This window comes from Danio rerio, chromosome 7 (assembly GCF_049306965.1).
Source record: "Danio rerio strain Tuebingen ecotype United States chromosome 7, GRCz12tu, whole genome shotgun sequence".
In the NCBI taxonomy this organism is placed as follows: Eukaryota; Metazoa; Chordata; class Actinopteri; order Cypriniformes; family Danionidae; genus Danio; species Danio rerio.
In genome coordinates this window covers 5,297,338-5,323,911 of record NC_133182.1, presented here as the reverse complement: position 1 = coordinate 5,323,911, position 26,574 = coordinate 5,297,338, and the positions used below count along the sequence as shown (strand labels likewise).

Sequence of the window (26,574 nt, the reverse complement as noted above, 5' to 3'; positions counted from 1 at the left end):
ACCCAAAATAATGGTAAAAGCACATATATATGCACATGCATGAATAATATAAAACATGCAGAAACAAAAAATTTAAAGAAAGCTAATATTTGCCTAGTTGAAGGTTATACTTATGATTATTATGAGAGTGAACAAGTTCAGTAAAGAGGAGTTTAGATGATGAAGAGAATGAAGAGACTTACAGATGCTGCTGTTGAATGAGTTGCTGAAGTCTTCAGTGTGTTGAAGCTCATTCAGATTCAGCTGCTCCTCATATCAGCTTGTAGTTGGAGGTCTTCAGCTCTCCTTCATTCTGCTTTCTGTGGAGAGTCAGAGGTGTTTGAAAACCAGAAAACACTGACAGGAACAAACTAATGACAACACACAAGAAAACAAACATTATCACAAATGTACAAACTATACAAGATTTGAATAATTTACACACTACTGTTATTTTCACTGAAACAGCTGATTAAGTCACTTTATGCTTCTGTCTCTCTCCTCAGCTTTACCCAGATCTACAGTGACTGTGACACCAGACAGTGCTGTATTCACTGGAGAGACAGTCAAGCTGAAGTGTGAGATAACACCTTACTACAGTAACTGGAGATATGAGTGGTATAAAGACACACACAGAAAGAGTGTGTTACAGGTCTCTAAGCTTCAAACTCTCACTATCAGAGGAGCTGCTGAGTCTGATCAGGGTCAGTACTGGTGTAAAGGACAGAGATCTGGAAGACCAAACTCATCACAATCAAGCTCTGCTGTTTCTCTCTCAGTGAAGGGTGAGTTCAATATTATTGTCCTTATAAACGTTCTCTATGATCACATATCCAGTAAAGAAACTGTATTTTTATAAAGCACCATACATGTTCTTCCAATCCACCGTCTAATGTGTTTAAAATTAAAATACACTCATTTACTGAATCTGAATTCTACACTGAACTGGGTCTATTCTGGGTTATTAGAATTATTAAGCAAATCACTTTCAGTCATGATGTTCAGATTCATATACATCTCAGACCATTACCCAATGATGTGCTGACTGCAGATTTGAACCGGTTTTACTGCAGATGAACTCTGACTTTTGAGGATCTGAATCTGTTCTCGTTCTCCTGCAGATTTAAAGCCAAAGCCTGAACTCCGATCAGATCCTGCAGGAACTGCTCTGACTGGAAATACAGTGACTTTGACCTGTAACACTGATCTGTCCACCGGATGGGACTTTTACTGGTACAAAAACACACAAGACTCTGAGATAAAGACGACAAGAACAAACTCCTACAGCATGAAGATTGATTCAGTGTCTGATGGAGGCCAGTACTGGTGTAGAGCTGGAAGAGGAGAACCAGTCTATTACACACAATACAGTGATGAACTGACACTCAGTGTTACAGGTGAGAGAAAACACAGTGTGTGATCCAGTATATCTGTATATCTACAGCACTTCTACAACTCTCAATCAACACTAAACACATTATTCTGTGTTTGTACAGAGAGTCCTAAAGCTGTGGTGACGGTGCGGCCTGATGAACATGTGTTCAGAGGAGAAACAGTCACTCTCAGATGTGATATAAAGTGGAGAGGAAACACTGAGTGGACATACAGATGGCAAATAGAGCAAACAGGCCAACATAACCACTATAACTATAACCAGAATAACCAACATAAAAACACTGTGAGCCGAAGCTCAACACAAGAGTTGAAGATCAGCCGTGTTGAGGTCTTTCACCGTGGTAAATACAGCTGTACAGGACAGATGGACACTCAGATCTCTCAGCGCAGTGATGCTGTTGCTCTGACTGTGTCTTCAGGTGAGTGTGTGTGTGTGTGTGTGTTCAGTATTATCAGAGTCTGTATCTGCTCCTCTATGGCTCTGTAACTCCTCATGTTTGGTTCAGATGAAGCTCAGGCAGCAGTGCGAGTGTCTCCACAGCCGTGGCTCACTGAAGGACACTCGGTGACTCTGATCTGTGAGGTTCCAGGCTCCTCTACAGGCTGGACGTTCAGCTGGTTCAGAGATGCTGATCATCTGTCAGACAGCAGCAGAGGAGCTGGAGGCTCTTACACTCTCAGTCCTGCTGCTCTACAGCACACAGGAGTTTATACGTGCAGAGCAGAGAGAGGAGAACCAGCCTATTCCTCACAGAACAGCAGCGCACAGCCACTGTGGGTCACTGGTGAGGGAAATCAGCTTTCAGCAGCTGTCAGAGCTGTTGTTGATCTCGAATGTGCCAGTAGGTTTATGTCAGTGACAGCAGCAGTATATTTGTCTGCGTTTGCTCTCTGTCTCAGGTGTTTCTGCTTCAGTGCGTCTGGTGCTCAGGCCCAGCAGAAGTCAACACTTCTCCTCTGACTCTCTCTCTCTGAGCTGTGACTCTGCTGGATGGACAGTGAGAAGATACACACACGCAAACACACAAGATTGTTCAGCACAAACAGGATCTACATGTGGAATCCAGTCTCTCAGCACATCTGACACTGGAGTTTACTGGTGTGAGTCTGAATCTGGAGAGAAACGCCATCCTCTGAACATCACTGTACATGGTGAGTCCTGCTTTTAAACTCAGTATCTATACAACAGTATATATACACACACACACACACACACACACACACACACACACACACACACACACACACATATATATATATATATATATATATATATATATATATATATATATATATATATATATATATATATATATATATAAATAAATAAAATCAGCGTTATGGACGTGACTTTTGCAGTAAAAAAATGAAACGTATATTCTCAGAGAAGGTACATGTTAACAGTACATTGAAATATATGTTTATATTTTTCTTACCCCCTTAACCATGAAATTCAGGCATCAAAAAAATATCAGTCTATGCAGGTGTTTTATATTTAAAATGACGGCAAAATGAATGCGTTACGGACGTGACAAAAAAAAGACATAAGTTTTGCGAGTTGACATACTTTGTGAAAATTCTGTGAATAAAAATGCAGAAGCCAAAAAAATATAACAGTCAAAAGGATAAGGGTTGGCTCTGCATGGGACATTTATAATTCATTTTATTTAGTTTTTCATTTTTGCATTAATGAGGAAAAACTATCGTTACGGACGTGACTTGTCTTCGTTACGGACGTGACTGCTCTGAAATTCACAGTTGACACATTATGAAAATCAGATAAATGCTTTAAAAACTTTACCAAAGATCTATTTGTGGATATCTGTTGGGCGTGTAAACCAATAAACTTTAACCTCTGAGACATCTGAATTGTAAGGTTGCACAATTTATCAAACTTTAATAGATATCACCTTGTTATAAATCAATTCGTATTATGGCATGTGTGTTGTTAAAGGTTAACGCACGTTCGAATGTTCAAAACTCAATTCGGAAACAATGTTGCCTGCTAACATGGTGCTTTTATACTCTGAATAATATAGAATTGATAATAAACATAATCAGCTATAATAGGCCTATGTTTATCGGGCTCCTAAAGTTAGTGTTTCCAGACAAACTTGAATTAAATCATTGCCCGACTGTTGCACAAGACCGTGTCTACGTGGAGAATATTTAAAGTCTAGTTTTATCACCGATATGGCAATATTATATTTGACAGTTTATTTTTGTTTATTCTAGTTAATGTGTTAGTTGATGGAATAAATAATTTAATTTCTCCACTCGCGCTTGCTTTCTTTTTTTCGACGGCAATCACTTCAGGACAGGTTGCAAAAAGTTCATAGAGGACCAGGGTGAGAGAGACTTTATTATGAAAGGTTTTGTGTAGGCTATGTTAAACAAGCATATAAAAATAGTCATTGGTTGTAGGCATGTATGATGGAAGACTATAATGTTTATATTTTTAGGCTATAGTTCATAACCGATTGTGTAAAATATTGAATTAAATATTTACAGCTGCAGGTCCTATCGATTTTCTAACAAATTTAATACTCCTATAATGTAGTTAAAGCTTACATCAATATCAAGATTTTATTCTTATTTTGCCACCTGTAAAAATTTTAATAAGCACTCAAGCGCATTTGCCAGGTGCTGGAAGTATTTGAAAATGTTTTCATTTTAATGTAGGCTATAGCCTATTTTCAAGCTTTGATAGTGCTAGATTTTGGATAAAGGGCTTGGAAAATGAATTGTGTCGCTTTGATAATTTATCTTTATAAATAGTTATTTAATTAATAAAATAAAAAACATATTTATCAATATGATATTAAAAGACCAAATGCATGGAGGTTATTGATTATGCGCCCTGTGCGCCTCGCATTTTGTCATTGCGCGCTTTGTGCGCTCCAGAAGAAAAGCATGTTACCTCAGTGGCGTCTTTCATTCTTCAATCAAATGAAAGCAGAGGCGAGGTTTCCTTAGAGGTGACAGCAGTGTATTGTCACGATGACTACGGCGAACTTTTTAATGACGGAGAGACTTGTGGTCGCTGTTTTAAGTCATCCAAAGTTGTATGACTTTACAAATCTTGAATTTCATAATGTTATTTAAAAAATTCAATTATAAAAACATTGACAGCAACACTCGCGCACAATAGACCAGCTGATTCAGTTGTTCCCTATAGTGACATTCAAAAGAGCACCGCGCTCCTTTTCTTCTTGTCAACATAAAATGCATTGCGGTGCGCTTCACGTCTCTGGAATGAAAAAGCGCGTTCGTTGTTATCGGCTTCTATGAGCAACACATATTTGTTAACTCGAAGGACAGTAACATGTTCAAACACACGTGCTTACAGATGTTTTTTTGCCAAAGCAAAATGAAAGAAGGATATTCTGGCCAAAGTTTGACACAGGAGTTGACGAACCAGCGCTGATCCTGGTCGTCTGTGCTGCCTGGAGCCGCGTCATAAACTCAATTAGGCATATTCATGAATTAGTGCAGACTAGGGTTGTAACAATATACCGGTATGACGGTTTACCATGATTTGAACGTGCACGATTATCATACCATGAACAATTGCATATCAACGGTTTTAAACCTTAAAGACCGAGACAGCCCGCGGCTAAAATAAGTATTGCTCTTAAATGTTTAATAACTTTTGATCCGCTGATCCGATTCATACAATTCAAAGATTGGCATAAAGAAGAGAATCTCAGCTTTCCAGTGCTGTCTCACATAACATTCGCGGACTTTCAGAGGCTCCGGAATCAGTGCGGTTACGTCATCAAAATTTGACAACGCTGATTTGACAAATGATACATTGATGCATTGTCCCTCCTCCATGCCCAGATTGGTTCAAACTCGCTATATCACAACCAATAAGCATAGGTTTCACTTTTGTTTGTGGACCAACAATGAGCTTTTTGAACAACACGGAATGAGAGAAAGGCATACATTTATGCGCGGCTAAATAAAACGCAAAAAAAAAGTTTTGCATGAAATAATTCTCATACTAAGTACTTTTGCATGCACAGCAGCACAGAAACATGACAAAACAGTGACACAGCAAAGACGAACTGCTGCTCTTGCTGTTTTCAAAAGACGTAAATGAAGGTGCACCTGTTTGCACCTGCATTGCAGACAACCATATCCAAATCCATATCCACAGACAACCATATCCATGCTGGCACATAAAACCTAAGGATGTTCCATATTGAATCTAGTTTCGTTATGTAACTATTTATAGTATAGTAAATATTTATATCTATTTTTTACTGAGGATTTGCACCATATTTATTTGGACTTTATTTGGACTTTGACACATTATTTATTATTTTCTTATTTTTTTATTTGTTCATTGTAAGTGGTGTTGTTTATAGTAACTAAAAATATATTATTTGGAAAAAGTCAAATTTGCTTCACTGTTCTATTATTTTGTAACATTTGTAACATACCGTATACCGCGAAACCGTCAAACCGTGGTATTGTTTTAGACGATTATCATACCGTAAAAAATTCATACCGTTACAACCCTAGTGCAGACTACAATCAACAAACCAGCCTTTTTCCATTTGGAAAATAACAGTTATTAATAGTTCTTATGTACATTTTAAATAGCCTAATCTACAAATCAAACAAATACAAATATTTTATGATAACGTCACACCAAACTGATGCTTTCATTTTACAGCTTATAAAACATGTATGCAAATTAATGCAGTATCACATGTAAATAACAAAACTGTTATATGCTTAGCCTATACTTTAAAAATGTATAGGTTCAAAGCCTCATGGTTAATTGTCATAATCTTTCACTATAGGCAGCGCGCGCACATGAACCGCAAGTAAGACAGAGGAAGTAGGTTAAGTCATAATCATAATTAAGACATAATCTTTAAACTAATGACTTCTATTAAAAATGTTGACTGATTTTGTAATATTATAACAGCGGAGCATTAATTGAATGCATTTTTTTCCGTAAAGCAATCTATTTGAGGTAGCCTAATATTTAATTGACGGGAAATAAAAAACACAATTGGACAAACAGCCTATGCCTGTTCTTAAATGATTCAGTTAATGTTTTCGTTTTTAATCTTAATTTGTCATTTAAGTGAAAAAAGATCTAGAACAGGATTTATTTATTTATTTATTTATTTGTTAGTTTATTCAGTTTTTCTAGGCTGCTAAAAAACACTGCAGGTGCGTGCTCGTTCTGTATGCTGTTCGCATGTTAAAATAACCTAAATCAGTATTTCAAAATGCAATATTTAATGTGTCAGACAAAATAGGCACGTCAATTTTTTTTAATTAATTAATATTTTGATATTAATCTGTTAACGGTTAATTTTCGGTTAACCAGCGGTTGTTGGTTGGCAAAATGAATCGAAATCAGCATTCCTAGTTTGGCATAAATTGTATCTTAACTATTTGATCTATTATTTGACGGTCAATTACCCTATCTACAAAAGAAACAAGAAGTGCTTCAACACAAGGTGCTGCATCGCCAAAACCAAGATTATGCACCAATTATGGCAATATGTAAAATGTTGTTCTCTTTATAAAACATTTATTTCTGAGATGTTACTAAAGTGGTTTATAGTTCAGTGAAATGTTCAGTTCTTGATATAACATATGGATGTTATTTAATGTAAGTCAGTAATTGTAATGCAGCATCTTAATGAACAAATATGTGCTAGTCATTGGCTTATATTAATAAGGAGTTCAAAAATGGTCACGTCCGTAACGCAAATTTGTGGTTGTTTAGAGCAAAGACCTGAGATGAGTTGGCGATCATAATTAGTATGGACATATTTTGGCTTTGTATACAAAGTTTCATTTTATTTTTTATAATATTTATTCCACAATATAAACTTTTTCATTAAATCGTTACGGACGTGACACGTGACCGAAGCTGCGTGATGTCTTAAATATGTAGCTCATAAATTAAAAAGGTAGTAATGCTATGAATAAGTAAGGGTTATTATTTATACTACAGACTCCAATCCTTCTGCAGAATAATTACTGTTAACAAAGCATGGAAAAGGTGAGTCTTTAACCCCTTTTTTGAAAGCACGAAAAGTGGTTGGATGATAATGAAATTTACCATTGGCACAATCCTCATATTTCATGGATAAACAAACCAATTTCCTTTAAAAATCAACAAGAGCACATCATTCCAATAAAATATAGACCTTAATAAGCAAATTGAAATAGGTTTTGTTATTTTGGTCAAAAGTTTATTTTTTCATGGTAAGGTTGACATTTTCATGGAATTGCTCACACACACACACACACACACACACACACACACACACACACACACACATATATATATATATAGTACACATATGTACAACATCAACAAAGCATACTCTAAATGTAGAGTAATAAAAAAATACTGTGGTGGAGTAATGATGGCTCTCTCTAGTCAGAGGAACTGATTTTTTTCCCTCTTTTTTGCTCTAATCTGCAGTCAAAGGTGCACGAAAAAACAATTGGCCAAACAATGTTGACAGTTGCTGCTGTTGTTGAAAGTTGATCAATTAATTGATTGATTGATTGATTAGTATCAAGTTCATTTTTACATTTTGTTAAATTGGTAACAAATGCAGGCGTGTGTTTATAGCCACAATTGGACTACATGAGACTGCAGATATGAACAGTTTAGTCATATATTGAGACTAAACAGATGTGTGTTGTGTTGTGTTGTGTAGGTGGTGCTGTGATTCTGGAGAGTTCTGCTGATCCTGTGATTGAGGGAGAAACTCTGACTCTACACTGTTTACATCGATCTACAATCTCCTCCATCCTCACAGCTGATTTCTATAAAGACGGATCACTGATCCAGAATCAGACGACAGGAGAGATGAGCATCCCTACTGTCTCAAAGTCTGATGAGGGTTTCTACTACTGTAAAACAAAGAGCAGAGAGTCGCCGCACAGCTGGATCTCAGTCAGAGGTCTGGGAATAATGAGAGATTATTTACCTCTGTAATATTATCATACAGCATGTGGTTGATGAACAGGTCTGTCATCTTCTCTCCTCAGCTTCATCTTCATCTCCTCTTCTGGTCGTTGGTGTTTCTGTGGGATTGACTGTTTTCCTGCTGCTCCTCATCTTACTGGTTCTGCTGCTGAGACACAAGAAAAGAGGTGTGAGGAGTTCAGAACATGATCAATAATATGAATGCATGTAATCAGATATATGCAAGTGAAAATTCATTAATAATGATATTAATTTCTACTGTAGATCAGCACCACAACAATCAACAAACCAGCACCCCAGTTCCAACTCGATCTGGAGAATCTCAACTGGAAAACGTTCCTCTACAGTCAGGTCAGATTTTAGGGCTGCAACTAATGAATATTTGAACAATTGATTAATCTGTCGATTAGTTCTTCAATGTTCTTCTTGTGGCAGCACGTTTGCCTCATTTATAAAAGCAGAACACGCAGGATTCAGCACGTAAATTCATAAGTTACTCCCAAAATACATGCAAGAAAGTGGCTGGTGAACTTAGAGAAGAATAGATTGAACTTTATAGTTACTTCACTATGTGTATCTGATATGAATAAAACACATCGGCAAATTCTATTAGAATGGATTGTTAGACTTCCTTGTGTGTTTTAAAAACTCAATGTTTTGTTTTACTAGTACTTGTGAGCATTCACTTGTCTAAAATATAAAATAAGCATTAGGCGGGTAAACATTGCATAACTGTGATAATATGACACATCTTTCTTTGGCTCAGCGCCAGCCAACAGGGCAAAGCTCAGTTTGATTTTTTTCAGCTGCCGCTCTAAAGCCTGTTTCACACTGCAAGCGCAAGCAACGCGTGAGCAGAACATGAGCAGTTTGTGTTTTTTCAGCGTCCATGTTAACCGATGAGAGCTTTCATATGGCACCCAGAAGCAGCGTGTTAAAAGCAGTGTCACAACAGTTTCAGCGCTGTGTTTATTTTGCTATTTTAAATATTATATGTATAAATATTATTGTAACTAGGCCTAAAACATGCTGACAATCAAAAACAAAATGACTTGATATCACAGGCGATTGTCTTCTGAGTGCACCAGACATTAATAAAACTGCTCATAGAGCTTGAGAGGTACTGTACAGTACTGTATGACCTATATAATTTGTAAAATAAAGACTTGCAGGTTAAAGAAACAGCATAGGAGGAAGTTGTTTTTGTATATAAACAGTAAGATAGGTAACTAGATAGAATAGACAGAGATTTATTGATCTGTGCAGCTGCTGTTCACGTGCTGCTCACGCTCTGCTTTCGCTTGCAGTGTGAAAGAGGCGTAAGAGTTAACAAGCTAACTCTAACTGTATGCTTGTCAAGCCTGATAACGAGTAAAACACCAGCACCAGGCACTTTACAGTTCTCACTTCAAAACGAACACAAGATTCTGTAGTGATTTACCTGCTGTTGAACTCCCTTCCTTCTCATCCCTTTCTATGAGGCACCGAACTCTGTATCAGTGTGTGAGAGAGGCTGTGTTCACTCTGCTCCGCGCTCAACTAAAGTGATTTTTTTTTAAATAATCAAACGTCCCCGCGTTGCACAACGCAACAAATCGATAGTGAAATTCATTGTTAACTCTTTTAGTAATAAGTTTTAGTAACATTTTTAATTGATTTGTTGTTGCAGCCCTATCAGTTTTATTAGCAAACACATATTGTTTTGTTCACACAATATGTTAGTTTGATCCAATATAGTTTTAACTGTGACCTTTGGTCTTTTTGACCTCTCACTTTGTATATCTATTATTACTAATACACAATTTGTTCATGTTGTTTGTTTTAGAGCCAGTGTCAGATGTGACATATTCAGAGGTCACTGTTAAGAAAAAGAAATCCATGGATAAAGGTGAAAATCCTCTTCTGTACACATGGAGTCATCAGTCTTGAACAATAACACTGATGAGGAATTAAACTAAAATAACACATTATTCACTAATTAATTCATTGTTATTTCTGCAGCAGACACCATGCCAGAGTCAACTAATGTGACATACTCAAAAATCAGGAAAAACATGAAGAAAGGTGATGTCCTGTTTAGTTTTTTTCTGAAGTATAATAATTGCATCATGTTCTGAATATCCTGCTTGATTTTCTGTGTCAGATATTAATTCTGCAGGACCCAGTGATTTGATTTATACAGAGATCAACATGAAGGATGAAAAGAAAACCAAGAGCAAAGGTAAAACGCACTGCATCTAGTCTTGATGATTTGTGTTTACTGATGTTATGATTTAATTTAATATTAAGAAACACTTTATAATCACTAACAGCACTGACAGACACAAATCACACTTTATTCTGCAAAACAGCATCTGTGTGGGATTTAATGATTAATAATCAAGCTCTTGTTTTTCTATTTCAGGTTTTGGACTTGCTGATGTTCTGATTAAAATGAAATCCAAGGAGAAACGCAGCGGTAAATAGCAGATGCTCTGATGTGCTGTCATCAGTTCACTGCAGATCATGTCAAAATACTTTTAAAGTGAAAAATTTCAACAGAAACTGCAATAAAAAATAAAAGCAACTATACATTTTTTTACTAAACAATAATAATAAACTTATTTAACATTGCTATTATATGGGGGTTGCTTGTGGAATTTGGAAGAATTCAATACATTTTAGAATAAAAGAACATAATACAAAGTAAAAAAAAAATTGAAGCTGTGAATTCTGTCTGGATGCTCTTTATTAATTCATTCTCTGTCTGTTGTTCACTATCAGGGCAGAGCAGCGAGTCTGGAGACACTTTATACTCTGAAGTGAAGCAAAACACAGACAGAGGTGAGAGAAACACAAAGAACTGCTGCTATTGATGATAAATTACTGTTCGTGTTTTAAACACACCATTATAAACATATTGAAGGTTTGAGACACCCTGGAGCAGTATTTTTGAGATTTCAACAGATTTGTGTGTGTTGAACAACATCAGCACCAGTCAGCTTTAATTGTGGGGAAAACTGGATAATTTTGAGCTTGTCAGTAATTTAATCTTCCGTGTTTAAAATAATGTTTAAGGGTGCTTTCACACCTGCCTTATTTAGTTCGTTTGAATCACACTAGAGTTCGTTTTCCCTCTTGGTGCGGTTCGTTTGGGCAGGTGAGAATGCAGCAATCGTACTCGAGTGCGCACCAAAAGCGGACCAATTAAGCGTACCAAGACCTGCTTGAAGAGGTGCTCTCGGTACGCTTTTAAACAAACCCTGGAGCAGTTCGTTTGTGGTGAGAATATGATCCGTACTAAATCAGGTCCAACCGCATAAAGTACTGCGCCTTTTGGACTAATCCAGCTGCCGTAGGCCGATGCTCTGTGCATTATGGGATATGGAGGACAAATATTTGTTGACAGCGCTTTACCAACAGAGAGTCAGAGGGGGGAAACATTACTTGATTGATCGTTGGTAATATTTCTGCAAGATGAGCATGTCGCAGTTTAGCTAAATTAATTCACACTTCCTACTGAAGTGATGAGCGATGCATTAAAACACTGTTTTCCAGTCGTGGCCACGCTTCATTTTCGAAATGTATAGTTTGTGGTTATATGTATATGAAAGTACGAGTGCTCTGCCGGCCACGCCCACTCTTCCCTCTGTTCGCAGAGCTCCACCCCCTTTTTTTTTAAACATTTCTGAGGTATACTTGAACTGAAAGAGGGGGGTTTCATGGCCCTTTAAAGATCCTGCACAGCCTGAGCCTGATTAGTTATATAAAAATATAAAAGCAATTTATACTTATTAAAAAAATGAGTCTTAATTATATCACTCGTTATTATAACAATTTTTGAGGTGCTGATGCTGAAGTTGATGCAACTTATGCTCAATCCTTTAGGAAGAAGAAGAATAAAACATAATAATAATAATTTAGTTTTGTATGTGGGTTCTAAAAGTCAGTTCAGTTATTAGTGAGGATCAGTGGTTAATCCTGAGTGTAAAACTGTAAATAATCAGTGTTATTGACATTAACTGCATTAATCTGCATGATCCATTTAAAGGTTTCTGAGTGCAGTGATGAAAACAGACACCAGAAGAGATGAACACCAGCGCTCGCTTTGCTTCAGAAACTGCCCATGACAATAATACACCGAATTATCAGAGGCGCAGATTAGCAAATACTTACATTTTTCAAACATTTAATCATTTTCTACAGGCAGCACTCAACTCAGCTTTACAATATTCTAAATAGTGTATTTGGGCATTTTGTTGTTAAATATAATTTTTAAATAAAGGTTTGTAGTTTCTAACACAGTAATATATTTTGATGCGCTGTTTTTTTTTCAGATTTCTCTCTGATAAATATAAAACATTTATGATACTGTTATGATACATTTATGATACTGTTTGCATGACTTTTTAATCTAGACTCACAAAAAAACTTAAATACTTTTGATCTTTGTTTTTATGATTATAATAAAGCATATTTTTGGACAGATTAGTTCATGTCTCGGGTGTTTTTCTGTGTACTTTGATTCTCTTTTGCTGCAAATCAAAATGAAAATATACAGAGTAAACTGATGGTGAGCATTAACTCTTTAAAACCTTACCCTAATTTATAACATCACAGTAAACAAGCTTTCATCATTTAAAGAAATGTTAAAAATAATAAAATAAATCAATAATTGTATTAATAATAATATAGTTATTAATATTAATAATTAATTTAAAGCTAAATTTAAAGTAAATAAAACAAACAAAAAAGTAAACAAATCTAAATTAATTACTTACATTCATAAAATATAATATGAACCATTTTTTATTTAATCATAGCAGGAAACAACATTTTTGGCTTAATTTAATCTCCTCTGCTAAAACAGATGGCCATTCTTCCTCTACATAACATTAAACTCGCCTTTACATTTCAGTTTTGTTACATTTAAAGCCCAACATAAAGGTCTGTATTATCATTAAAACAACTAAAAAGATTGAGCAAACCATCAAATAAAACCAGACAGAACCAGACATTTATACACGTTGCTGTTACGTGGGCTAAATCTGATTGGCCTTTAAAGGTTGCTTTTAGCCCAAAATAAGTGCAGCTTAATTTAGTCTTTGTGATGTGGTCTAAATTTAACCCAAGATGGACCAAAAATAGCCCAAATAGAATCACAGGAATAAGATCACATTGCTGAAATATGGGTACTTATTGCTGAAAAGATGCACACTAGATAGTAGAGCTGCACAATTCTGGCTAAAATGAGAATCGGAAATTTTTTGCATTAAATAAAGATCACAATTTTCTCATGATTCTGTAGATGTAAAATAAAGGTATGGTAAAAACAAACATATGGCACAACATCGATAATAATTAAATTATTATGTTTGAGATATATGCTTGCTATCTGTCATATTAGACAAATTTATTCACTGGTAAAATCAGACATTTGCCATTATCAGATAATATTCAACAATACAGTATATAGACTAGAGTACTTATACTGACACTGTAAACATTAATTTTCATGCATAACTGTGGGTTCCCTATAAAAAACAAAACTTATCAAATGCAGATGCAGGAGACCTGTCGACAGAGCTTAAACCCTCTCCTCTTTCAATAAAGTCAGGGTGTGTAAGCATTTTGGATTTCCAGTGAGTTATGTTGACAACGTTTGTGTTGTTGACAAAAAAAAAAAAACACAGTTTGCAAGCTCTGCTATGTACGTATTAGGTTTCGTCCGATAGACAACACCGGCTTCGCGATCCTCCACCCCGCCTCCGTTGCTAATCCGCTCGCGAAAAGTACACACTCAGGCCCTGTTTACACTTATAGGTCTTTGTTTTTAAATGGCATTATAGAACGACAACGATCCACATCCACAGTGGCATGTAGCATTTCTGAGCAGCCCTCCTTCCTCTCTACCGCTGAAAACGCACGTGACCACACACACTCATTCACATAAAGACACAGACGCACACACAGTCATGCACTCGGTCCAGGCAGTCAGAGGGTCAGTAGACTACTTCAATCTTTCACTCACTTGTACTTAGTCATTTTAGCGAACACCTCAGATACTGTTGGCTGTGCGTCTTTTTTTACCGACGCCATAATAACGACACAGATCTCTGCCTATTCAGGAGTCCCGCTGAAAAAGTGATTGACAGGTGGTAACTATGTGTGTAACTTGCCTTTATTAATTTACTGCATGATTTGTTTATGGGTAAAACAAAGACCATGCATGTCAGGTAGTTTAAACGGTAGGCTACAAATAATTGATTCGTTATTAACTAATTAATTATTCATAATCAAAAATCGGAACGAACCGTTTGTAATCGAATCGAGGATTTGGAGGATCGTGGCACTCTTAATATATATATATATATATATATATATATATATATATATATATATATATATATATATATATATATATATATATATATATATATATATATATATAAACATATACACACAGACACACTAGAGCTGCACAATTAATCGTAAAAAGATGGCGATCTCGATTCGACCCATAGACGTCCAATATAGCATTTCTACGATTCTGTCAATCATATTTTCAAAGTCAGGAGAGACGAAAAGGCGGCTGCATGAGTCTTTTCATTGTTTCACAAATGTTGCTCAGTGACATGGACACCTCCAAATGATGTTGAATGAGTATTTATAAGGTATAATTCACATAAAAATGTCATTTCTGTCTTCATATAATGATGTTTTGTCGATCGGGAAATCACACGTGACGTGAGCTGCTGACGGTGAACTTATCACAGAAAGGGCGGGCGTGCGCTCTACCTAATGATAGACGCGCGTGCATCTACTGTAGTGAACAGAACCTGCAAATGTTGTGAGTTACAGGTAATAAAGTTGTAAATAATATTCAATTTGTGGCACAGAGTGATAGTTTGGGAGCCGCGCGCGAAGAAGTTAACTTAGCAGTTAAAATGAAACCGAAAGTGTGCACTTCATTTAAATGATCATATCGCATTTTAGAGAATGACAAATGTCTGATTTTACCAGTGAATTAAATGGTCTAATAATGTTGTCAATGACAGATTGCAAGCATATATTTCAAACATAATAACTCAACATCAGAATTATTATAAGTAGAATAGAATTGCTTGTAGAAACCAGTAGACCTATACATAATAATATCATCGATGTTGTGCCATGTTTGTTTTTAACCATACCTTTATTTTATATCTACAGAATCGAGAGAAAATCGTGATCTTTATTTTAAGCTAAAAAAAACGTGATTCTCATTTTAGCCAGAATTGTGCAGCTCTAATACACACACATGCATGCATACCTTTTTGCTTGGTAGAACTGGTGGTCCTAACTTCAAAAGTTTAGGAGCTCCAGCCAAAAAAATTAGCATCATTCCTACAAGTTTTATACTAACATGTTTAACAGAAACTAACAAACAAGCAAAATCTGCATGTGCTCACCGACCCTGCACACACTGCTTGACATAATCGAGATGAACTGAATTAACAATAATAACTGTGCTGTTCTCACAGGTGGTGTCTGATATTGTCATATAACTTACTGTTTGCACAGGTCATCTTAATAGCAATACCGGTCTTTTCATGAGCTGCAATATTAGTTTATCTCTGTGAATGCATGCTATTGCACATCACAGTTATCGTTAACTCAGTTCACCTCATTCACGTCAAGCCGTGTGTGCAAGGCCGGTGAGCGATTGCAATTTTTTTGTTAGTTGTGATTAATGTTAATTTCAAATGCAATAAATCTGTAAATATAAAAGATGTGGTAACAGCGCTCATCATTTTTGGTGGATGTGACATAATTTTGGCTGGTGCGGCTAAAATGTTTCAGTTAGGAGCACCAGTGGTACCAGGCAAACAGGTTAGCTTCGAGCTCTGTGATGAACATGACAAATATGATATTGTTTGCATGACTTGTTAATGTAGGCAAAGTTATTTTAATGAAAATAAATAACTACTTTAGGGGCAGGTTAGTGCATGTCACAGGTTTTTTTCTGTGTACTTTTTCCCAAGACATGCAGTAGAGCTAAATTGGGTAAGCCAATTTGTTCGTAGTGTATATGTGCGATGGGAATGTATGGTGTTAAACATATGCAGGACAAGTTGGCAGTTTATTCATCTGTGGCGACCCTGAATTAATAAAGGGACTAAGCCAAAAAGATAATGAATGAATGAATAAAATAATAAATAAATTTTATTATTTTACATATTAAAAAATATTTATTTTCAAATTATGAACATGATTTTCGTAAGTTTTAATTGCATCCCTGAAAATAAATAATTTCTTTTAAGATTTTACCATTATCGTGTGCAATTGTTTTTTTTTTTTTTTTTCAAAAATAAAAAGCTAATAGAAAAACTAATTGAATAAGCTTTTTGATAGACATAAACCAACAAAATACAACTTTTTTCAGCAGTCTTTAACAAGCGTTAAATTATACATTATAATATATTACCAATAAAATCAACCTTTTTAAAAAACATTTCATAAAAAGTAAAAACAGTTTACATTAACTTCTATGACGCCATATTCCTTCAAATATATTTAGTCCAGATATTTGTAAAGGCATTTACTTATTTATTAAGCCTTGTTTTAATGATATATAAGCCTCAAACACCTTTTCAAAAATTAAATTCCGTTTTTTGCTCAACCTGTTTAGTTCATTTAGCCATTTTGGCTTTACCAAAGTTTGTTTCTGGGCATTTAAAATGCAAAATAAGCATGTATACTTTGCAAACTATCGCATTAACTTACTTACAATGAATAACAATTAATAAAATCTAATTTAATCCGAGCTCATTTGCTCTATTCGAGGAAATCACATCAGACTTCCAACGGCTTTTAACAGTGTTTGTGGTAGCAAAAAGACCACAAGCCATTACGTCTACAAACATTATAGTACATTTACTGAAAAACGAGGCAACTTTCAGTGGTTAAATTGCTTTGAGACAAATTTTCCCTCAATGTTATCTGTCGAACTGAAATGGAAACTTTACCTCTGCGCAATCCTCTCATGTGGAGATCCAGTCAGAAAAACACTTCACTCTTCAATGTCCACGCTGACCGCAGCTGATATCTCGCCCAGTCTTTTCAACAAAGTAATATTTCTAGGTTTACATATTTTTAAAATAATAATTAATAAAAATATTATTTTCCTCTCGCTAATATTATCATGGCATAGGGCGTATCAATCCGAGTCATCTGACCTTTAACGGTATTTAACGGCTTTTACCGGTGTTGACGAGTGGACGGTCGCAAATAGACTAAAAGCCATGACTTCTGCAAACATTATGGTGGATTCATTGAAAAACGAAGCAACTTTCAGTGGTTAAATTGCTTTGAGAAACTTTTCCCTCACTGTTATCTCTGTCAGACCTGAAATGGAAACTTTACCTCAGCGCAATCCCCTCACGCCGAGATCCAGTCGGGAAAACGTCTTCCACGCGCGCGCTCGCGCTGACCCTTGACCCCAGCTTTTATATCCTCGGCCAGTCATTTCGCGGGCTTTTCAAGTAAATAATATAGCTACGTTTATATATTATGTTCTATTGTGCAAATATATTGCATACATTTAATACACCTTGCGGTATTTAAACTTGGGGTTTAAATGTAAAATAATTAAATAATTACAACAATGAAGGGGCGTTGCTGTTTCAATAGAGTGACGTCACGCGTAATGCTGACTGTAAATGGCTTATTTCTCGCATTTGGCCGGCATAATCCATTTGTAAATCCTTTTATACGGTTAATAATAGCGATATCTCTATTGTGGGTGACGTCTCAAATGTTTGCAAAATTTATAATCGTATAATATGTTGCAGGGTTTAATATTTAAAGTGTGTGTGTAACCTTGTAGTTTATTTTCAAACACACATATATATTCAGGGACATGTCATGTTTATAGTAATTCTTTGTAGAGTTTGTATTCCCCATTCCAACATGATAAATGCATCATTATAGGGACATGCAGCAAAATGCATGTTTAAAATTTTAGTCTAATTTAAAATATTGCTGGCTATACCTACAAATATATAATTTTTTATTTATTTACTTATTTATTTATTATGGTCATCAGTTACACTGGATAGCCAAATGCATTTGTTTAAGTGTTTTAGCAGACTTGCTAATTCTCAGCACCTGTCAACAGGAGGCTTGACAAAATGAAAATATATTAAATCCATATTTTCAATTGTGAGAAACAAGTACAAGATAACGGTCCATTTTGGGTCGTAAAATGCTCACTGCTTGTTCACATCATGTACAAATCTGTCAAGTCAGCGTTATGCTAGTTTTCAGCTTATAAAAATCACATCTCATACCTTGATTCTGCCATCGATAATCCACAATGAAATCCACAAACAGGCTTTCAAATCCAACCACTGATTCCAGACCAGCCATCAATGTGCTTTTCCTCCTGCAGATCAGTTCTCTTGTCTAACAGTCTCTAATATGATCCATTGATGCAGATTTCCTAATCAAAACCAGGTCCAATTGTAGGATTACAAATCTAACTTTTGGACTTTAATTTGTAGGTGTGCATTGATGGTTCATACAAATAAAAAGCTGTTGGATAGTCCTTGACATGTATTCTCCATTTCTTTCAAACACATCTGAAGCTAATCAAGCTCTTTCTAGGTATACAAAAATTTCCAGGCAGGTGTGTTGAAGCAAGTTGGAGCTAAACTATGCAGGACACTGGCCCTCCAGGACTGCGGTTTGTAATGCATGTCAAAAAGTAACTTCCTTCACAATGTTATTACTCTGAAAGCTTTTTTCCCACCATAACGCAAGTAACTGCACTGATTCTGAAGTGACCGAGTGTGTTCTGAAGATAAATGAAGGCCTCAGGGGTTTAGAAAGTGAGTAATTCCTAATTCCTAATACTTCAGACACACTTATATACTGATGCACTGGAAGGAGAGCGTTCAGAGCTCTGTAAATAATTGACAGAGTTTGCGAGGATTGGACAAATATTTTTTATTGATTGCAGTGCTCAAGTTACAGTTCACATCAAATCTGTCATCATTTACTTGCACTCATATAGTTCCAAACTGTTCAGCCTTTCATTCATCTGTCCCCTGACCCTCCATATACAGCAAGAGTGGAGTAACATGAATGTTTCCTTTATATGCGGGTCAGGAGCTCTCTGATTTAATCCAAAATATCTTCATGTGTGTTCTGAAGGTCTCAGGGGGGTTTTGATGCAAGTATCTGGCAGAATCTTCTGACTCTTGATCTTCTGAAGCTCAGTCTGCTGTTCTCCACCTCTTCAGGACTGAGGACTAAAAACTGCTGCTCATCTACAGAAACAACAGAGGATTTCAGTGTTTTTATCCCACAGCAAGAGACGGAACCAAGTGAGAATGAAATGGGCTGTATGCACACAGACTTTTAATTTTCAGCCAGGCAGCGCCAAGGGAGATCTGATTTCTTTAAAAATCTGTGATCTTCACTGCCTGTTAGATATACAACATTAAAACTCTAGCTGTGCACAGAGCCCATTCTGAATGTTAAAAACACAGAGCGTTTAATCACCGCTTGATGTAGAACAGCATGTAGCAGTTCCTCTTTATTTCTTCGGACGCTTCTGTCCAGCTGGTTTTCCTGACGGAAAAGTCACTGCAACGCAGCCATCCATCGTCACTTGGATCCCGAATGTGACTTATGTAGTGTCCTGTAACACAGAAACTGGACTATAACTCTGTGGCCGGGTGGACCCTCAACTGCTCAATCACAGAACAAATGAGACAATTCAACATGTGTGGTCAATTCCTACCAGAAAACAGTTTGCTTCCTAAATGTGACACTGCTCCAGTGAGTCTATACTCCACCCTGGTGTCGGCCGGTTCTTCCTGCTGTTTAGGAAACATGTAGAAGATGGGGGAAACAAGTATAAGATAACGGTCAACAGTGTTACAGAAAAGTGCTATCTATCTATCTATCTATCTATCTATCTATCTATCTATCTATCTATCTATCTATCTATCTCTATCTGTCTGTCTGTCTGTCTGTCTGTCTGTCTATCTATCTATCTACCCATCCATCCATCCATCCTTCTCTCTATCTGTCTGTGTCTGTCTGTCTGTCTGCCTGTCCACCCATCCATCCATCCATCCATCCATCCATCCATCCATCCATCCATAGATCTATCTATCTATCTATCTATCTATCTATCTATCTATCTATCTATCTATCTATCTATCTATCTATCTATCTATCTATCTATCTATCTATCTATCTATCTATCTATCTATCTATCTATCTATCATTTATTCATGTCTTTATCTTTGTACTTTATCTTATCTACCCATCCATCCATCCTTCTCTCTGTCTGTCTATCCATCCACCCATCTATCCATCCATCCATCCATCAATCAATCAATCAATCAAATAAGTAAGTCAGTCAGTCAGTCAGGCAGTCAGTCAGTCATGATTTGCTTGCTCTCTGCCTTGTCGTTGGGTATCTGGGGTGCAACTTTGGTGTTTGTCTTCAGGATTCTCTTGAGAAATGACTGGCAGCTCGCTGGTCTCTTATTATCAGACATTGGCTGCTCTCTGATCTCTCCTGATGAACACAAGGCAAACACAAAAGGTACATTTTCTTCCTGAGATTGTCCTTCAGATTGGTCACAGAATTCCCAAATAATTCCCAAATTCGAAGACCACAACCAACAAGTATTGGAGTAATACTTGCAGCAGTTGGGGAAAACTTTTCTGTCTCCCTTTCCCAGGAAATCCTTTAATATAAGATCGTAATAGCAGCAAATACACTTGTAAATGATTAGCAAAATAGTCACAAACCTAAACTTAGAAGCTTCATTAAAATATGACATTAAATGAAAAGATATTGATATTAAATGCTAATAGAGTAACTGACAGAAAGCTGGAGCAGTTGTTTACATTCACATCACAATACAATACAACAGCGAGCAGTCAACTATAAACCGCTGAGCGCTTTCTGTCATCAAATAAACCATTGTGCCCATTCAAATGTTTAATAAACAGCAGGCGTACCTTTAACAGAGGACAGCGTCAACTCTTCTGTAATCTTCAGTCGATTCCTCAGCTTACAATCAGACAGCATATCAAAGCGCGACACCAGCAAAACCAGAACTCTGTAGAGGGATTCAGAAGATCAGAAATCAGAGAGCAGCTCGAGTTTAGTGATTGAGTTAGATTAGTAGCTGATCAATAATGTGTCGTACCTTGGGAAACTGTAAAACCTCTGGGTCACAGAGGCCTTCGTGCCGTTACAGTTGCAGCACATGCAATCAACTGAAGACGCCTGAAGGAAAGAAAGAAACCCATCAGAAATGACATGTTGTTGCTCATGCAGTATACTGAGATTAGCGCTGACGCTCACGCTCATGTACTGCTGCAGGCTGTCTGACACGCTTGCATTCTGGCCGAGGACCAGCGAGATGTAGTTTGCGTCCTCAGTAAATGTCTTCTGGAGACCACAACTGAAACCACATTGAAAAGAAGTTCATCACTGAAATGCTGAAGCATGTATAAAATGCTAAATCGGCATGCACAAGGGGAAGTGTGGTGTCATTACCTGACACAGGTGCGCTCCGTTTCAAGCTTGAACTCCATATTGGCTACGGGGCAAGTGTATGTGGGAGAAGACATCTTCAGCATCTGGCCTTCCTCTTTCAGGCAGGACAGGGACAGCATGAGGAACTCGTGAGCATCCTGAGGAGAAACACACACAGGTTTAGAGCTGGTCTAGCAAAAGCAGGTGTGTACCAGCATTAACATGACAGACTAGTTGAAGAGTCTGGTTTAAGGTGCGCTCACCTGCTGAAAGTCTCCCGTGAAGACTTTACTGGCATTTTCAATGTAGCATTTCACTTTCCTCAAGAGCCTTTTCTTCAGGTTGGTGCTGCTGTTGTCCAGCCGGCTTATGAACAGGTCTGAAAACACACTGGAGAGAAACAGATGACCGGGTTAGTCTGAGCTGCTCTACAATATAACAGGAATTACTGTGGGATGGACAAAGTCAAGAATGTATCAGGTAGTTTGGAGAACCTCAGAATGGAAGGGGCTTCCACCCCGGGTAGATTGGTTTAGGGCTAGAAGGGATGCAGCTCAGCTACTGAACATGCTCACATACAAAGCGTCCATTTCTGTGAGCTGTACCATAGTTATTGTTTTTATAGGTGTGGATTAGGTGTAGTTAATAAGTCAATACAAAATGTGAGATTGGAGATGTTAATAAAACACAACAGATCCGACTCTGTGGATGTACAAGACATTAAATGAATCAATCAAAAGCTCAGATTTGTACAGCGCATTAGGAGCTGGCGCTGAACACATGTTTGTTTGGTATTTTTGGTTTTGTTTTTCCACCAAACTCATTGAAACCAGAACATGTTTTATTCTCTGTACCTGAGCAGCATGTCTTCATCTCTCCACACCTCCTGGCTGAGAAGCACATCGTGCTGGAAGGGGGGAATACTCAGGAGGCACTGCAGGACTGAGTTCATGTAGCACGTGTTGCCTAAATTAGGAAGGCTGAGGAAAACAAATGAACAGTTTTGGTTAGATGACGACTAAAAACCGTCTAAAGGCTTTAAACTAAAGCATCTGCTAAATCAGTGATCCTCAAGCACCAGGCCGCGGACCCGTATCAGTTCCAGTCTGTTCATCAATTGGTAATGGGCTGCACTAGAAATCATTAATTATTTCCATTTTATTTATTATCTGAGTCTGAAGGAACTTTTATTTTGAAAAATGACCTTATTCTCTCGGTTATATCTCGGCCACTTGAGCACTTTAATTTACCCCACAAGCAGCTAAAGCAGTAAGAAACAGACGTCTTTAACAAGTTTCTTTGCAAAGAGGAAAAGGTTCAGTGAAGGACCCACAAACTGCCAAGAAACAGCTCTGCAACCCATTTATCAACAAATCAGCTGAATCCAGCATGGCTGTGCAAGAAGATCAACTGGAGCTCGCAAATGATGGAGGCCTTCTAGGGGTCGTTCGCATATCGTGTCTTTTCCAGAGTCTATCACTATAAAATGAGTGAACAGTGTCTTTACCCCAGAGGAGAGTGTTCTTCAGGCTCATCAGCTTCAATCTTCAGTTCAGTCGTCAGGTCTGAAACCCAATACTCTCTGAACATGGCCTCGACGTCTGGAAGCCTAAAGAAACATCATACAAACAAGTTAACTAATACACTATACTACACTGTACTGTACTGTACTATAGAACACTATATTATAATATACTTTAATATACTATAATACAATACAACAAACATAATATACTATAATATAATATAACACAACACAATATAACACAATACAGTATAATATAATACATTACCCAGGTTGTTGACAGGATGTTTGAGGTCGAATCAGATCATAAATGCATGAGATATCTGTAAAACAGAAAGATAAATGATGGAGTTTAGTCATTAAATCACACACAGTATCCTGCACTTCTTAAAGAACACCAGCCGCTCTTATAAACACTGCTGCAGATCAGCTCAGTTGAAATGGTTCATGACACAGACTGAGATCCTTCAACAGATGTAATAATGAACCAGTGTGACAGATTTCTGTGGTTAGATTAGAGCGCACACACACATATGTGGATCGTCACATCAGCTGTTCTTCATGTTTTGTCTTGCCTGTATAAAGTTCAGTCGGCATCTCTTGTAACTCTGAACATTCGCTGATTTCAGGTAAAGAGAGGTCTTCAGGTGTTTTCCCCCCCTCAGGCTCTCGATCAGCGGTTTGGTGTTCAGATGCAGGAGAAGAGGGCTTCATCTCCTCAGCTTCTTCTGGAAAGAAAATGAGCAGTACATATAAATAGCTAATTCATGCTAGAGACATGTTAGCAATGCTGGTTCATCCTAGAATCATTTTAACAACATGCTAATTGATCTATCCATCCATCCATCCATTTATCTATCTAGGAAATGTTCATGGGTCATTCACATCAGCACACTGAAGCGCTCTAAATCATGCAGTATTCAGTGTTGTGATTGGTCTGATTTGGTCTGTGATTTGTCTTTACCTGCATCAAGGTTAGTCGGCGTCTGTTGTGATTCTGAACATTCGTTGATGTCAGATATGGTGGGGGGGTCTTCAAGTACAGCTGTGGATAACGTTACAGCTGTGGATAACAGACAGAGTCATTTAGTTTCTATTAAGGACATACATGTGTTGAACTTTTTAGACTTTAAAGACAGAAGCTGAGCTGAATAAGATGTTCCAGTAAAGCAGTGAATTATTAATATTCTCACACCTTCAACTGCTTCTTTCTGCTGGCCTGCAGGCAGATCATTCTCTGGATGACCTTCGGATGATCTGTGGACTGCAGCTGAGAACGAAGCATCAGTTTTCCTGTCGCTGACGAAGGAGGGATCCTCCTCCTCAGACGACACACACACACACGGCATCAAAATCGATAGGATTTTGCCAAAAACACGGCGCATAGATGGAAATCTGCGCTTTCGGGAGGACGGAGAGGGGAGTTCGCCATTATCTCCAGGACCTGAAAAGGACGAATCCTCCAGATCTACCGAAGAAGACGGAAACATCACCCTCATCCTTTTCTTGATCTCCCCTTTGCTCTTCAAAGCCATTTTCTCTGCTTGCTGAATGTCACGATCCATTTACTAGAGACAAAAACACAACTCACATTAGACTTTTGCATTCATAATTATGATTCAGTCATGGTTGAGTTTCAAATGTGTCTTCTTTAGTAGTCATCTCGACCATAAGTGGGGATTGTTTGGCTGTAAATGAGTCATTATTTTGAAAGCAATTAAAATAATCTGAATGAGGTGAGCTAAATGATAGTTTTTCTTTTGACAGATTATTTTGTGTAGCTCACTGGCAGATTATTTTGACTGCTTTATGTGAAAGCTCACTTAATTTTGGCATATTACTTCTTAAAACAAGACCACATTTTTTGATTGTCTAAAAATGCTTCTTGAATTTAAACTTTAGATATTTGGACTAACAATATATATATATATATCTAAGTAAGAAAAGCATTTTTGCAGTACTCTTCAAATGTGATCTCAGTTCCACTCCTTAAGAAGCTTAAAATACATTTGTTTTCTTGGCATGTACAAATATTTCTCAATTTTATTACATATATCATGAAAAACGTATACAAATAAGGACACTTTAAGCAGTAGAATTATCAATAGTATTATCTACAACAGTCATATAATATTAATATACAACACAGTATTAAATATCGACATTTAAACTCGTGTTGTGTGATTTGATAGTATTTGAAAACAAGTATTTAGTGATTTTTCTCGAATGTAATTATTTATTCAGACGATAAAGGTGATTATTTAATCTAAACAGTGTGACCAATATTTTATTTTCTTCGGGGAAATCAAACATTTTATGTTTTTTGTTGTAAAACTTGACCAAGTCAGAGTGCATTCAGCTTACCTTAGCAGGCGTTGAAGAGTTCTGAGGCGCTTCACCTGCAGCGCGCGTCTTTTGGAATTTTAGAACGCGTTCGAATCCAGAATGCGTGACGTCACCGCGGCTCGCCTTCTCGTTGACTATGAAATATGAACTTAAACACTGGAGTTACAAGAGCTACACTTTTGGCCAGTGTTTTATAACTGGCAAAATTCCTATAGCTTTGGCCCATTGAAACAAACAAGCATGGCTTTTCTGGTCACTGTTGTACAAACACTGTGTTCCCAAGAAGCTCATGCACAAACAATAAAAACACTACAGTAATTTATAGTAAATCTAAAGTGTTTCTGAAGCATACTATAATAAAACACTTGAATTAATCTGTTGTGGTAATTCTACATATGCTAAATATAGTTTAGGCTAAATAAACATCTAATAAATTAACTAATACTACAGTTTTATTAGCAAAAAAGGGTATATTATACACCATAGTTCACAATAACTAGTGTACTACAGTAGAGATTATCAGTTTGCTATAGTTAATAATAGTGTGCAGTAGCATTCATTAAGAAAGTGTTGTAAATACTACAATATATAAAATATATTACACTTTAGCATAGTGTGTTTGAAAAATACTACAGTATTTACAATAAGTGACTGTGGTATTATGTTGTGAGTGATTTAACTCATAATAGAAAGTCATTGTACATGGAGAATTGGTCATTATACTTTTATTACAAAATAAAGAGATCCTGTAAACATTTCTTTAACAAATTAATTTCCAGAGGCATACTAATGCTAATAATACAAATTGTCAGACGTAAACAC

The 26,574-nt window shown here is 36.8% G+C and overlaps 2 protein-coding genes and 1 long non-coding RNA gene across 20 annotated transcripts in view; 1 reads left to right on the top strand and 2 right to left on the bottom strand.

Moving 5' to 3' along the window:
* The window catches only part of LOC565813 (novel protein containing immunoglobulin domains), a 39,675-nt gene extending 26,851 nt beyond the window's left edge, over window positions 1-12,824 (top strand). For 3 of the 9 annotated variants that reach the window (XM_073907949.1, XM_073907947.1, XM_073907952.1), the window contains 14 exons: window positions 486-764; window positions 1,101-1,376; window positions 1,476-1,793; window positions 1,881-2,159; window positions 2,275-2,526; window positions 8,082-8,327; window positions 8,416-8,520; window positions 8,618-8,704; window positions 10,179-10,241; window positions 10,355-10,417; window positions 10,497-10,574; window positions 10,758-10,811; window positions 11,117-11,176; window positions 12,384-12,824. In XM_073907949.1, coding sequence (XP_073764050.1) covers window positions 486-764; window positions 1,101-1,376; window positions 1,476-1,793; window positions 1,881-2,159; window positions 2,275-2,526; window positions 8,082-8,327; window positions 8,416-8,520; window positions 8,618-8,704; window positions 10,179-10,241; window positions 10,355-10,417; window positions 10,497-10,574; window positions 10,758-10,811; window positions 11,117-11,176; window positions 12,384-12,391 — 2,168 coding nt within the window. In that variant the 3' untranslated portion in view covers window positions 12,392-12,824. The remainder of the gene's footprint in view (window positions 1-485; window positions 765-1,100; window positions 1,377-1,475; window positions 1,794-1,880; window positions 2,160-2,274; window positions 2,527-8,081; window positions 8,328-8,415; window positions 8,521-8,617; window positions 8,705-10,178; window positions 10,242-10,354; window positions 10,418-10,496; window positions 10,575-10,757; window positions 10,812-11,116; window positions 11,177-12,383) is intronic. The other 6 variants (XM_073907950.1, XM_073907948.1, XM_073907953.1 and 3 more) reach the window with 4 other exon arrangements.
* LOC141375273 (uncharacterized) overlaps window positions 1-17,793 on the bottom strand; it is a 256,688-nt gene extending 238,895 nt beyond the window's left edge. For both annotated transcript variants that reach the window (XR_012383043.1, XR_012383044.1), the window contains exons 1-3: window positions 17,738-17,793; window positions 8,355-8,498; window positions 183-299 (exon numbers count right to left, since the gene is read on the bottom strand). This is a non-coding gene — a long non-coding RNA (uncharacterized lncRNA). The remainder of the gene's footprint in view (window positions 1-182; window positions 300-8,354; window positions 8,499-17,737) is intronic.
* A 1,503-nt stretch (window positions 17,794-19,296) lies between these two features.
* On the bottom strand, window positions 19,297-26,283 carry LOC100535728 (ubiquitin carboxyl-terminal hydrolase 46). Of its 9 annotated transcripts, none has more exons than XM_073907973.1 (16): window positions 25,771-26,283; window positions 24,602-24,974; window positions 24,371-24,469; window positions 23,982-24,134; window positions 23,675-23,729; window positions 23,389-23,490; window positions 22,736-22,861; window positions 22,145-22,271; window positions 21,903-22,039; window positions 21,708-21,807; window positions 21,550-21,629; window positions 21,359-21,459; window positions 20,794-20,909; window positions 20,121-20,199; window positions 19,880-20,018; window positions 19,297-19,644 (listed from the first exon to the last, which is right to left on the bottom strand). In XM_073907973.1, the coding sequence occupies exons 2-16, from the start codon at window positions 24,969-24,971 to the stop codon at window positions 19,641-19,643; spliced, it is 1,788 nt and encodes a 595-aa protein (XP_073764074.1). In that variant the 5' UTR covers window positions 24,972-24,974; window positions 25,771-26,283; the 3' UTR covers window positions 19,297-19,640. The 9 variants fall into 9 exon arrangements, 6 of the variants coding, with proteins under 6 accessions (XP_073764074.1, XP_073764075.1, XP_073764076.1 ...); XM_073907974.1 differs by having other exon boundaries at window positions 19,299-19,644; window positions 20,121-20,196; window positions 25,771-25,970; XM_073907975.1 differs by having other exon boundaries at window positions 19,299-19,644; window positions 23,982-24,131; window positions 25,771-25,970.
* Between the last annotated feature and the right edge of the window lie 291 nt (window positions 26,284-26,574).

What these genes read in the sequence shown, in the direction of transcription:
- LOC100535728 (XM_073907973.1), bottom strand. Translation starts at nt 24,971, where the DNA reads ATGGATCGTGACATTCAGCAAGCAGAGAAAATGGCTTTGAAGAGCAAA. An exon ending in ACATCCTGTCAACAACCTGG is followed by an intron (nt 23,491 to 23,674) that starts GTAATGTATTAT and finishes ATGTTTCTTTAG; the next exon opens with GCTTCCAGACGTCGAGGCCA. An exon ending in CCCAGATACCCAACGACAAG is followed by an intron (nt 20,200 to 20,793) that starts GCAGAGAGCAAG and finishes TTTCCTAAACAG; the next exon opens with CAGGAAGAACCGGCCGACAC.